The 13,409-nt window shown below is 38.6% G+C and overlaps 1 protein-coding gene across 15 annotated transcripts; it reads right to left on the minus strand.

The window, feature by feature from the left end:
* Positions 1-2,735: 2,735 nt before the first annotated feature.
* LOC103704931 (protein PIN-LIKES 7) lies at positions 2,736-6,895 on the minus strand. 15 transcript variants are annotated; one of them, XM_088717618.1, is made up of 13 exons: positions 6,449-6,895; positions 5,934-6,002; positions 5,763-5,831; positions 5,054-5,306; positions 4,888-4,967; positions 4,691-4,815; positions 4,471-4,592; positions 4,088-4,306; positions 3,766-3,885; positions 3,582-3,682; positions 3,410-3,462; positions 3,237-3,291; positions 2,736-2,969 (listed from the first exon to the last, which is right to left on the minus strand). In XM_088717618.1, the coding sequence occupies exons 4-13, from the start codon at positions 5,186-5,188 to the stop codon at positions 2,948-2,950; spliced, it is 1,032 nt and encodes a 343-aa protein (XP_088573744.1). In that variant the 5' UTR covers positions 5,189-5,306; positions 5,763-5,831; positions 5,934-6,002; positions 6,449-6,895; the 3' UTR covers positions 2,736-2,947. The 15 variants fall into 15 exon arrangements, with proteins under 15 accessions (XP_088573744.1, XP_026659608.2, XP_026659607.2 ...); XM_026803807.3 differs by having other exon boundaries at positions 3,106-3,291; positions 6,549-6,637; XM_026803806.3 differs by having other exon boundaries at positions 3,106-3,291; positions 5,763-5,834; positions 6,549-6,637.
* Positions 6,896-13,409: the final 6,514 nt, after the last annotated feature.

The raw sequence follows: 13,409 nt of genomic DNA on the forward strand, positions 1-13,409 counted from the left end.
CTCACTGCTTAGAGTAGACAAAAGAATTATGCTAATAATAGGAGATAATTAAATTTTCAAAGAGAAGATCATGTGTTTCTCAAAGCATCTCTTACGAAGGGTGCAACGAGATTTGAAGTTCGAGAAAACTTGAATTCGAGATATATGGGGCCCTTCAAGATATTAGATAAGACCGAAGAGGTGGCCTATCATTTGGCTCTTCCTCCAAGTTTGGTAGAGCTGCATGATGTGTTCCATGTCTTTATGCTAAAGAAGTATATATCAGATCCTAGTCATGTAATCATGTTCAAACACCTATAGCTTATTGAGGATCTCTCTTATTTTCTTCTCTATGCCCGAGCCCTATCTCTTGGACTTTCAACCGGCCAAGATCCTATCCCACCGCCTCTTCTCTTTTGTTTTGCCTCTTTTACGCCAGTTGCCACTTACTGGCTACGGACCCACTGTCACCCATGACGCAGCCTCTAACCACCACCAGACTTATTTTCCCTTCCATATTTTCCCTCTATTTCAAGAGAGTTTTCTTGTTCATGCCCCTTCTTCCCCTCTTCAATTCCCTCTTCTTTCATTCACACTTTCTCTCTCTGCATATCTCTCTCATTGCACCCTATCGGTGACCATAGGAGGTTATCTGAGTACACTCCCTAATTTGGGTCCAGACTGAGCCTAATCCTAACCATTTAGCTTAATTTCCTTTTAACTGCAACATTAAATCTAACCCAAGAATCTCAATTTGATTAGGTGGAAATTAGGACTAGGATAGCTGGTAGGCATGATCGGGACTACTCCTTCATATTTAGGTAACTACGAACTCTATTTTATTGAGTAATGGTTATGTCAGTGCTAGGTTAAAGTTAATTATTAGATCTAAGGGGTCATCGAGACCTTTGGATATTAGGTTAGATTTGGTTGTGTGGACAAAGATTGGACCCTACCTTGGGGCCGTTACCAATCCACGAACCTAGAGATCCTTAATATATATGCTAAGACTCTTTTTTTTAATGATATCTTTTGCTTTAGAAGCGAATCTAACCATTAGGGAATACTTTTGTATCGGTCACGCCTAATATAATGAGAGAGTTTCTTGTGCCCTGTAAGTTGAGCTGTAAGTACGTCTATTTTAATATCTTCTCGTATACATGATTTGTTTTATATATTGAAATTTAACTCTGCATATTATCCGTATATCTATATATTATACGTTGTGTATGCTTTGCATAAATATGAAATTCTAAAAATACATGATCAAGCATTGAAATGATTTATTAGGGTATTAATTTGCATTATTGTTGCATTGGTATATTGTCTATTTTATTCGTGATGATGATTTGTTCTCTAGCCTAACTATGATCACACAAGTCAAGATCTAGTCTCCTTCCTGGCTTCCAGTGGGACAATCATCAGTGCATGTTGATTGATGGCATATTAAAGTTGGGAGCTAGTTTTTTTGGGGCCACATCAGTAGGGTGATCACTAACACATGCTATTACAAAGCATATTTTTCAAATGATCTCAGAGCTAGTCTCCTTCCTGGTCTCCAGTAAAGGGATCAATGGCGCATATCGATTGAAGGCATATTGTAGTCAAAAGTTAATCTCTTCCAGAATTTGCCATGGGCTGATCATGGTCATTATCGTAAAGATTAGAAGAGAATGTGAATGGTTAAATACATCGATTTGAAATTTTAATTTTTGATCAGATGCATTAAATATTTTTGAAATATATATTTTATGTTCTTCATCATTCTTCTAATTATAACTAAAACTCTTATATTATAAGAATTGACATACTACGGTTAATTGAACTAGACATAGAGGTAGCTTAGAAGGGTTTTTAGCTCACTTTTGTTTCTTTTACCTATTTCATATGCCGATAATTAATGCGGATAGGATCTTAGGTCGGATTTACAATCAATCCTCCTTTTTTTTTTTTTTAAACAAAATGATATACAGTCGAGTTCAAAAATTTGCTGAACTTTATTTTATGTATATTTATTATTGTAAGAAGTCTTAATATCTTAGTTACCTGCACTGTTACTATATGTACTTTTTTTTTTTTTTGCATATCCTATGGGGCACACTTCATAGGTATTCGGCTGTATGTCGCATGCCCATGCAAGTGAGATGAGGCATGACAATTTGCCCAATTAAAAGAGCGTCCTTCTCGATCGAATAGGCCGGCGGGGCTAATCAGGGGACCCCCGACCAAGTTTCTGAATGAGGCCACGACGTCCCCTCACTCTTCTTTCGGCCGGCAGCCATGGATAGAATTGACAAGAAAACCAGAAAAATGAATCTCTGTTTTCATGTTTTATCCTATCGTTACGTATTGATTGAGGTTTAGATAGATTTTGTCTTGACTTTCGTACCTCAAAGTGTGATTCTGCTGCATCCTATCACTTCCAGGAATTTTTGATTACCGATTCGCTCTTGAGCTGCTATTTCTTTAGCAACTTCTATCTCTTACTAATATTTGGGGTTTGTGAGAGCATCTACTACACCAGAGATAATCTCCATACAACTATACCATGACAGCTTTTTGGCCACCTTTTTGAGGAATCCATATCGCTTTGTCTCTTAATTATTGTAGCCGATGTGGTTGTGACTGACGTGTGAGAGCACTGAATGTTAGCTCAGTTAAGAGTTCTCAATTATTGAAGCTACCCTCACCCTGTGTGTCAGTGTGTGTGCTTGAGTGAGTGAGTGAGAGAGAGAGAGAGAGAGATTGTTATACTGTTATTGTGAAAGAGGAAGGGCTGAATTGCTTCAGAAGCAGAATTCTTTAATCGAATACAAGAGCTGGTGGAGCATAATATTTTCGGTTCATATCATATCATTATTACATTTAGGACAAGATCCACATAAATATTGTCGACCAAACTGTAAGTGCAATGGCAGCAACCAAGTAGGTCCACAGGAAGATGACAGAGCACTCTTCCTTACCTGCATCAAACAACTGAGCCATGGTACCTGCATTCCATTTCCAATCTTTAGTCCCATCATCAGAAACTAGAGACATTTCTGTTCTTCTGATTAGATGGCCAATGCATTCATATGCTGTAAAATTTACTACTGAAAGAAGATTAGTAAACATAAGCATTTATACCAATAGACATGGCGGGTGGCAGAGTGAACTGTATCAGTAACATGTATTGGAAGAGGGGAGATGGTGGCAGGAACCCAAGCTCTCCTGCTGCTTCTACCACGGCAATCCCGAAGAGGGGAAGGATCACATACCTCACACAGATAATTGCTACAATTTCCACAGGCTTTACTGCTGATCCACGGATCCCTGTTTATATTTATCAAGGAAGATCAGTGTATGTTTCGGGTACAAGTTACAGAGTTCTTAAGCTTTCAGTAAAATAACAAGATGAAGTTTCTTGAGCCTTCACTGAAGAACAGCTCACCTGGGGTTAGGTTGCCTCCAAGAATTAGAGTGGCGCAAGGTATCGAACCATCCCTGCGACGAAGACTCCACAGAGTAAGATAAGAAAATATGGAAAGTCTGCATGAGTTGAGAGGAAGACCAGAACAAGTGTTGAGATTATTTAGATAGTGATGAAACAGGATAGCAGTTACCCTAGTAATGAGATGGAGTCCTGAATCACCCTAAGTGGAGCAGTGGCTCCTATGATAAGTGATTTTAACCATGGTATCATGCCAATGACAAGGCCAAAAATCTGCGAAAGGTAAAGAATTGTTGATCAACACAAGTTTTATACTAACATTGATGAATGGACTGTATATATAAAAAAAATATTACTGCGGCAATAGTTGGTGGTGCTAGCAATTCATTTGAAATCTGGTGTAGAGTTGCTTTTAGGCTCATCCAGAAATTCACCTTATTTTCACTACCCTCTCCTTTGGATAACAGTGGGACAATCTGCATAGTGAAATATCTCAAAGATAATTCAATCAATTGGATTCATTTGTTTCTTTCTATTCATCATCATCATCATCATCACCATCTCTTAAACATAATTAGAATCAATCATTTACTTCTTATGCTAAGAAGATTTTTATAATTAAAATTGTTATCTTATTTATGAATTCCAGGACATTGAGAACTGGTACATAGTACTTACACTTTGATGTTGTGCAGCTCCATCAGTAGGTTTAGTTGGTGGCAGAAGCAAAGCTTCCTGATCCCTACGTCCTTCTTTGTACTGGTTTTGAGCTTCCACACTGGTCATTGAATCATTTTCAGGAAATTGTATCCCATTTTCACTATGGATTTTTTCATGAAGAACACTCGATTTCCGCATAAGACTGTAGGTATGTGACCATATGAAGAAATTCCCTAGCTGCATGAACAAGAGTGAGATGTCTACAATTTTTGAGAGAGAAACCATTGGAAATATTTGCCTTCGGGTAATCTTGATTGTTTTCGAAATTGTTGTTATTATCTTATCTCTGAACTATAAGCACCATGTTATGGCTACTTACTACATAGAGTGGAAGACATTACCGCCATCGAAAAAGATGCATAGGAAAGTCCCAGGGTTTTGCAATCACTGGACTCCCCAAATGGATTTCTATCTTCATTGCAGATTGCTGGGATAATGATCAAGAGCAAAGTTCCCAGGTTACCTGCATTTGGATGCTAGAGGACTAAGATTATGTCTGCAAACGGCCAAGACCGCAGATCCGTTCATCAAATTTTCAGTCATAGAATGAGAATTATTTACCAGCTGAGCAGCTAGCAATTACAAGGCCTTCAAGATGATGCTCGGGTTTCAAGATCTTCACCACTACCCATCCAAGGATTCCTCCAATTGAGAATATGATGCCAATATTAATGGGCATAAACCACCTTAGAAGGTCAGAAGATTGAGTCATTTTGAAACAAATTGTCACTTAGGAGACTAGGAATCAGATGACTTACCAAGAAAGGATGTCTTGGAGAGTAATCGTTTCAGATAGGCTCGCAAACACGAGGGCTGGGGAGAACACGGCAAACACGATCTGTATATCAAATGCATATTAACAACAAGAAGCGAAAAAAATCATAATCAGGGAGATTTAAACAACACATTATTTCTTCTGAAAACCTTGTTCACATCTCTTAGCGCATTGGTTGACAGGATATTAATATACCCAGATGCCAGAAAGGCTCCAAGCAGGCCTACAAGCAAGACCTGCAAGTTTGGCATGGATGCCACCATTAACAGGGACCAGAACCCCATCTTCCTTTCCCTCTCCTTCCTCCTCTGTTGCTGAATAGCAAGCTGTCTCTAGAGTCAAGAATCACAATGCTTAAGCTTGGATCAGCCTCAAGAATTCTTGTAGAGGAACAAAGAGATCCTGTTGAAACACTCTTGTAAGCTCATTTGGTAGTCTCTTTGTATTTCTTTCATTATAAAATTCATATAGTTTCCAAATGGTGGCATCTTTAGATTGCTCAGAGGTTACTGGTAAAGGTCATTCTAGTTTCAGCAGATCTGCTGTGTCACACTGATGCAATTTTATCAACTAAATTATAAAACATTCCTGCAACCCTGTGTCTGTGTGCTGGCCAGTGGTGGACATACTTGCTCTGGGGCCACAAAAAGTACCTGGTGTCTATAATTGATCCTTCCCTAAAAATTGCAAGTGGTTGGTTTTAAAACATCTTGATTCCTTTTTCTTAGTTACATGCTAACTAGTTGTTCTGGAAATGATACCATGCTGGTGTCTAATCCCTATCCTATCCAGTTTTGAACTGTTCAACAGCAACAGTACCATAATAAAAAATAGTGATTGCAAGATTTGAAACCTTACTCTCTAGCAAAAAACCATAGTTCTTGAAGCTCTCTCTATTTTCTTTTTTGGTACAAGCCACCAGAAAATCTACTGTGAGCGCAGGGAAACAAATAAGATTAAATCCGGCATGATGCCTTCTTTATAATATTTCCACTCCACCTAAACCATTGAATTATGTGATATACTGACCAAGCTGTATTCTCCGAAATATGTCTTCCAATATCGGTCTTTCTTGTTTATCATGTGATCATGCCTTTGCTGCAAAAACCATTAGGCAATTATTGAGAAATATAGCTCCCTTTCAATCAAAAAAAGAATTATTGGGAAATATAGACAGAATATAAGTAAATTCAATGATGACACTCATTTTTTTTCTTTCAAAAAAGAACAAAGCTAAGATGTTATTATGTATTATCCAACAACCATCACATGTCTGTATTATATTATTGTCTTCTTACTAAAGTAAGAAAACTATATATTATATGGAAAAGCTGGCGATCATACGTGTGTAGTATATCATGATTTAAGAAAAAAAATATTTAAAAAAGAGAAGATGATGATCTCTTTTATATAGAGAATTAGAAAGATGTAGAGAACATAAAACTACAAAGATTTCATATGCAGTATGAATTTATCGTATAGCGAGCGAGCGAGCGAGCGAGAGAGAGAGAGAGAGAGGGGGGGGGGGGGGGGGAGGCGCTAACCAGGGAGCTGGTCTTGAGTTGAGGTAGAGCAGAGAAGAGATGGGCAGTGGAATTGGAAAAGATATAGAGGAGGAAGAAGGAGATGGGGAAAGAATATTACTTGGACCAGAGAGGAATCCATTTGGAGATACTGAGCTTGTCAGAGTAGAGAGATGTCATGTATGAAAAAGACTGAGGAAGAGGAAGCATGGCTTAATTTTATAGGCATCGTATAGTTATAGGCATCGAGAGGTTCTGCCTAAAGGAAGCCGAGAGACGGATAACGGACGGAGAATTTTGCTCGCGTTTCAAAAAGTTTGTGAGATAAAAGAAACGGGATAATATTATACGATCCACGGCTGATACCACCGCTGCTGCAGTGGGACCCCCTCTTAATTTTGTCTTTCTTAGCAGCCATCGCTCTCCAAACGGATAGATTACGAAGGAACAATGGAGACAAGAAGAGGCGCAAGAATGATGAAAACGATGCCTTACAAATTTAAAGAGGTGAGAAGAGAGTTATTTGCTTATATAATTAGATATTGTTGACGCCGAGAATTGATTTGACCGAGGCACCGAGCTAGCTGAGTCGCTAAAGAGCTTAGTACTTGACTGTTTAGATTGTAGAAGACAGTAAAAGGTCGCGATATACCACTGAGATAGCTAGATGGTGATCGATATGCTCGGATGGTGATGGCTCCAACACCGATCGTTTTTTATTAGTGCTGGAAAGAGAAGATCGTGCTCGAATCTTCGCTCCAATGTCAGATCTAACCTGGACCAGCAAAGATGAAGAAGTCCTCTTATCAGAGAGTATCCAACGGAGGATTCTCTAATGCCTAAGTCAGATAGACTCTCAAAAAACAATGGAGGCATCGTGAGAGCGGCAGAGCGATGACACAGTATATGAGGGCTCAAGGACACTTACTTAAAGAGTCCCTCGAGATTGGTTTGTATAAGAAAGGGTCGGTGCTCGTGGCTGAAGGATTCGGGCGTGCAGATCGACCATTTTTGGTAACCCGTCGGACGTCCCGAAGGTTATGGGCTGCCGTTTCGTTCGCACATCATGTCCCATGCATCTCGTCTATGCATCTCGCCTATGCGGTTAAGGAAATTACTCTCGATCGTGGCCAAGATGTCACCAGTTGGAGAGAGATTTTGAAATTCGAAAGACTCTCCATATGCCTATGAGCTAGCCATATGCTGGGTTTGGTTAGTTGATTAAGGGCTTCATGGCGAGCTCTGATTGCTCGGTTTGCCACATCGGTTGTGGTCGGCTCCAAGGTGTATTAGGTATGATGGATCCAACTAAGCTAGTGGCAAATCAATGCAGTTACAATGATAACTAACATTTGTGCATATATGTCCTCTTCATCGTCCTATTCAAACTTTATTTGGATAGGATGATGAAGAAAAGAGAGGAGAAAATAAATAATTCTATCTTTAATGTTACGTTGAAGAGAAAAAAACTATATTTTATTAGAGCATCCACTTTGGGATCAAAGGAGGAATAAATGTAAATTTTAGGGGCATTCATTATTCTCTCCAAATCTCTCTAAGTTCAAGAGAAAAATTTCTAGGCTAGAAAAAAGTGATTTTTCTAAAATTCTCTTTCCATCTTTTTCTTTCTTTTTTTAAACAAACAAAAGAAAAATTAGATTTCTCTTCTCATTTTCTTTCCTCTCACTTTCTCTCCATTTAAATAAGATATTAATCTTTTTTATCAGAAGAAGCAAGGGATACAAATAGGGTTAGCAAAAAGTGACCCAATCAATCAACTCGACCAGTATCCAACCCATAATAAACAAATTTAGGTTTAGGCTAAATAGGTTTTGGTCATAAACAAATTAATCCGTTTTGATCTATTTATTAAACAAGTTGGGTTTGGGTTCCAGCAATATAACCTATATAATCCATTCAACCTATTAAGTATTAATGAGATCAAGTCTAAATTCCAACACCCCCACAAGGCTGACCAAGCAGTAATGTCTGACATCTAGGTCAATCCGATCAAAGTGAAATTCATTGAATCATGCTCGAACTAGGAAACAGATGATTCAACAGAGATCGGAGATGATCAAATCTAACAGTATTGGTAAGGACCATAGCGGGGGCTGACACGCCGCCCGATGACTATGAATCAGGGCTGTTCACCAGAATCAATCCAAAATTACTGTGAAGTGTTCCTACTGCATCCAACTACCTTAGAGAAAGTAGAGAGAGAAAGTCCAATAGAGAGAAATTTTATAGAGAGAAATGATGAAGAAGAGAAAGAATCTCAGTCTAGGTTCAATCAGAAATTACGGGTCAACCACGATCAAGCAACATATATGGCCATGAATCAAGAGAGAGAAAATCCAACAAGAGAGAAAAGAGAGAGAGAAAGAACAGAGAGAGGTTCTCTTTTCCTCTTCTCCAAAATAGAAAATTCGTTCCCCCTTCTCGATCGGAACCAGGGGCGGTCGTGGTGGCCAGCCTCGATGAAGGCAAAAGGTGGTGAGGTAGGCTCGACCAACCTCGACGGCCAACGGCAGCACACACGGCCAACGACGAGTAAATACGGGCCGAAACATAGCACCCTCATTCGAATCACATTCCGGCGATTAGCCGGCTCAAAGCTAAGTTGGGTCACGACCGAAGGACCAAGAGAGGAAGAGAAGAGGATGTGGAACACTTACCTCGGTCTGGCGGAGTTCCGACGGCTCTCTCTCTCTAGGAACAAATCGAGGAAGACATCGGAGAAGCTAGGAGTCGGTAGCTCAATCTCGATGAACTCGAAGGACAGAGGAGGAGCTCTATAAATAGAGTTTTCCAAACCTTATTCGGCGGTCTCTAGATTGTGATGGACTTCCAATCCCATCACGATCGAATAGGAATCCTCCCCACGATCGGGAGGGAGGAAGAAGACTCCAGTCGGAATCTTCCTCCCATTTTCATCTCACATGCGTTGCACATGAGGTTGACCCAAACGTGGCTGGGCCGATCAAGTGGACTAGGCACAGTCCACCGAGTCTCACAATATATGATGTCCTCAAGCAACACAGGAGATTCTTCTATGTTTGTCCACTTGGTATCTCCCACTCTACAATAAGACAATGCCCGAGAGTCCCCAGTAATAGCCAGAACTACACAGTCACTTGAATGGGTTGAAGGGTCTGCAGATATAATTGCTTTACGTATATAAAGGCAGCCAACAGGTTCACCGAGCCTATTTATTTGTGTGTGTGTGTTTTGTGAAAGAACACAGAGATGGAAGTTGTATTTGAGCCCTCGTAGTTGGATTCAAGAGGTGAATCTCTTCACCACCAACATCTACTGTCACCAACCAACCCCAAGAAGATCCATATATCCATTTATTAATAGCCTCCAGCAGAAAGAATCCACCATAAACCTTTTCATCAGATAGGCAAACAAACTTGCATGAATCTGCGTCTTCCTTATATGGGCACAAAAGCAATGGAACTGCAAGTTGGCGAGGATGACAACGGCATATCAGAAGTTTCTGAGGAAGATGATGACGATTCTCCATATAAACAGAGCGCCATGTCTTGCAAACAGCACCGAAATGAGGAAAATTTTAGTTCTTCAGCAATTACTTCTAAGATATCTCTTGGAGCATCAGACCATGGGTCCATTGATAAACCTGATAGAGCAAAACAAGTTTTAAGTACCTCACCAAAACAATAACGCAATAACTTTCTTAAAAAGAAAATGGGATAAAAAAGAAGGAATGCTTATAGAAACATTAACAAACTAACACGATTATTGTTGAATATATACATGAAACAAAGTACCATGGGCAGTGATGCTGTAATGGATGTTAAGCTTTATAACATTACAGCTCCTATTTTGCTGACAAGACATCATGCTAACATCAAATAGCCCACAAATCAACGCACGATGACTATCCTTAAATTATAAGCAGACAACTAAAATTCATCTGAGAGTGTTATTAAATGGACAATTTAAGCTCAAAATCATCTTTGATACAAAAATAACATGAATTGGGAACATATTCAGAACAAGCCCAAAGGCCCTCGAGCAGAAACACATAAGCTCAAACAAAGCTTGAGTCTGTTTATGAAACTCAAGACTTCACGCCTTGACCCTAGTGACACTCTAAGAATAGTCAAGCAGGATCACATGAACTTGATAGCTTAATAAAATTGAACTTTATTAAAAATCTTAATTTTATAGGAGTATCACTAGAAGTAAGATCAACCACTTAAGGGATCAGGCTGATCAAATCTATAATCCAAGTAGCATATCACCATAGAGACTTTATCAGATTAGGATACTTGAAAATTGTATACATTTTTACTATTGTTAAATTTTTTTAGAACTCTAAGGCGCTAGATGGTTTTCAAATCTATTCAGCAACTTGCAAGAAACAAAAAAAAATCCCAGACTATAAAAACATGTTCTTAGAATGGTACTGGTTTGTAACTTGTTTTACTGTATTATTTGATAGGAGATGAAGAATGGGTGGATGGAAAAAGGAGCAAGAGTAGAAAAGCATGAAATACAGGAGCATAGTTTGATGTAGTACCAGGCATCATACTGGTAGTCCATTGATATTATACAACCCTTGTATCAACAAATGTTATGCTGCAGAGGTGAGGCAGCAATTCCGCCATTTATCATTTCAACACCATATCAAATCTTGCAATGGTACCTTTTCATTATGATATGCCTAATACCAGCAGCATGGCTTGGTACAACAAACCGTGGGTTCAAGAACCAGCTAGAGATTGAGATGAGAGTGGAGAACTGATGGACTTGTAGAGATAAGAAAAAAGACAGACATTAGTGGCAGATGTGGCATCTGAGGTAGGATTCGATAGTGGAGAAGATGTGGCGCAGCAGGAGCAAAGAGCGCGGCTCGAAGAAGAAGGGAGAAGGTTAGGTGGCATAGGCTTTTCTTTGAGGGGGTAGAGACAATTGAGAGATAAATTTGGTCTCTTCCATGTTTTTGAAAAACATGGTTCCCCAGAGGTATCCCATGGGATTCAATTATACTCGATTTGCCTCATGCTCCACCAGGCATCTCACCAAACCTAAGAATTAATAAAACTTAATAAAGCATGTTTTATAAAATCTTATTTGTCTATGATCTAGCAATCCAAGAGACTGCAAATATCCTTCAGCATAAAGACAGACCAACAAAACTTTAAAGCAAAGGGTAAAGAGACAATTATTAATCAAATACAAAAACATAACTATAAACAAAGAGCCATATCCAAACTATTAGGGTTGGCTCTAAACACCCCATTTACTGATTATTCCTATTTAAGGTTGCCTGTAATGTTATTGCAAGCTCTCTCATCTCTGCAAAGTGCACCATCATATCATAATAATATGCTAAGCGTAAAACTCAAGGCACATTAGATGAAGGCAAGTGATTGATCCCTTAGCACTATTTTAGTGTTATCAACTTAGTGTTAAGTGTTAAATGAAATACTTATTTTAGTCCCTTTCCTTTTAAAAAAATATTTTGCTGAAGAAGCATGGTTATAGTATGACTCCTTTGTCTTTAGATGATTCTTTTAAAAAATAAAATAACAACACGGTTTTTTTTTTTTTTTTTTGCTGAAAATGGATGCTTCATATAATTCGAGTACAGATACACCCAATAAAATTAGAAAACAGCAAGTCTCGGAGTGCTCTCGACAACTCCCCCTCTCCGGCCTACAGGATGCCCTTGAAGCGACAAGCCACATAAGATGCCACTCAGTCTGCAGCCCCGCTGGCCTCCCTAAATACATGCCTAGCTTGAAAGGCCACTCCTAGATCTAGGGGATGTCCTCCTCCACCACCACTCAAGCCACCCTAGATCCAGCTGATCACGGTAGCTGAGTCCCCCTCTAGTATAACCAAGCTGGCTTGTAGGACTAAAATTATTTAGATGGGTGACATGGGTCATGGGTTATTCAAATGAAATATAACTGATATGCTTAAGAGTCAAAATATTAAAAATACCAGACTCTAAATATCACAGAGGAATAAAGAGTAGCAAATTTTAAGAGATTTCAAGACATAAATACAAATAGATACATCAACATCTTCACAATTTTTCTTACCATCTCTTTCTTATTACATATACAAATCTATTTGTGAATCTTAAATCTCCATGCTTTTGCTCCTCTTTTTCTCTAAATAAATCCATATTTTGAAGACTAGGTGATATATCATAGCCATCCATCCTTTTCACTTTCACCCACATGCAAAACACATGCTAAATACTTGTTTATCATAAGATAGGCATGGAGCAAAAATGAAATTTGTGACTTGATTATTAGTCTCAAGTTTCAACATGTCATAATAATAAATTATGTTACATTTTGTAAACCATGCATCTCGCTACTTTGATTAGTCCTTATTGTGACTACAAGATTATGGATTCACAAAGATGGATACCTGACCAAGAGTTGGATATCGGGTGGTAGCACTATAATAAATAAAGTAATGATCCAAGAGAGTAAAATACACCTATTGTAAGAGGAAAATTAGACATGGGATCGCCCGCCCAAAGCAACATCTAGCGAGGATTCGAGATGTGGCACTCTATCATAAAGTTTCTATAGATGTGAAGAAACTTACACATGCACATGTTTTACCAAAAAGAAAGAAAAACAAATTACAATTCAGTAGGTGACAGCAATAACAATGGTGATAAGGCTTTTGATAAGGATAAGAGATAGGGAATATAGGAATTACAGTTAAGAAAACCAAACACATACTCATACTAGATTTGTGTGATTCATCCGTCTTAGCAAAAAAAAAAATAAATAAAATAAAATAAAACCAAACCCACACATCTTGAGGAATTCAAGATACATGCAAAGATAGAAAGTCTAAGTATCACTTTGAGATAAGTATCAATACCATAAATTCAACAACTGTCAAAATGGGACAGTCAAAATATGATGTAAAACCGGCACCAACAAAGATGCCAGGATGCTAAAACCCTATGCACTAGTCC

The sequence above is a fragment of the Phoenix dactylifera genome, chromosome 3, assembly GCF_051530095.1.
Source record: "Phoenix dactylifera cultivar Ajwa chromosome 3, Ajwa_hap1_PhDact_Kaust_v1.1, whole genome shotgun sequence".
Taxonomy (NCBI): Eukaryota; Viridiplantae; Streptophyta; class Magnoliopsida; order Arecales; family Arecaceae; genus Phoenix; species Phoenix dactylifera.

Coding starts and splice junctions, on each gene's coding strand:
- LOC103704931 (XM_039116503.2), bottom strand. CDS start 5,188: ATGGGGTTCTGGTCCCTGTTAATGGTGGCATCCATGCCAAACTTGCAG. Junction 4,307..4,470: donor ATGCATCTTTTTCGATGGCG/GTAATGTCTTCC, acceptor TTGTTCATGCAG/CTAGGGAATTTCTTCATATG. Junction 3,683..3,765: donor CACCACCAACTATTGCCGCA/GTAATATTTTTT, acceptor TACCTTTCGCAG/ATTTTTGGCCTTGTCATTGG.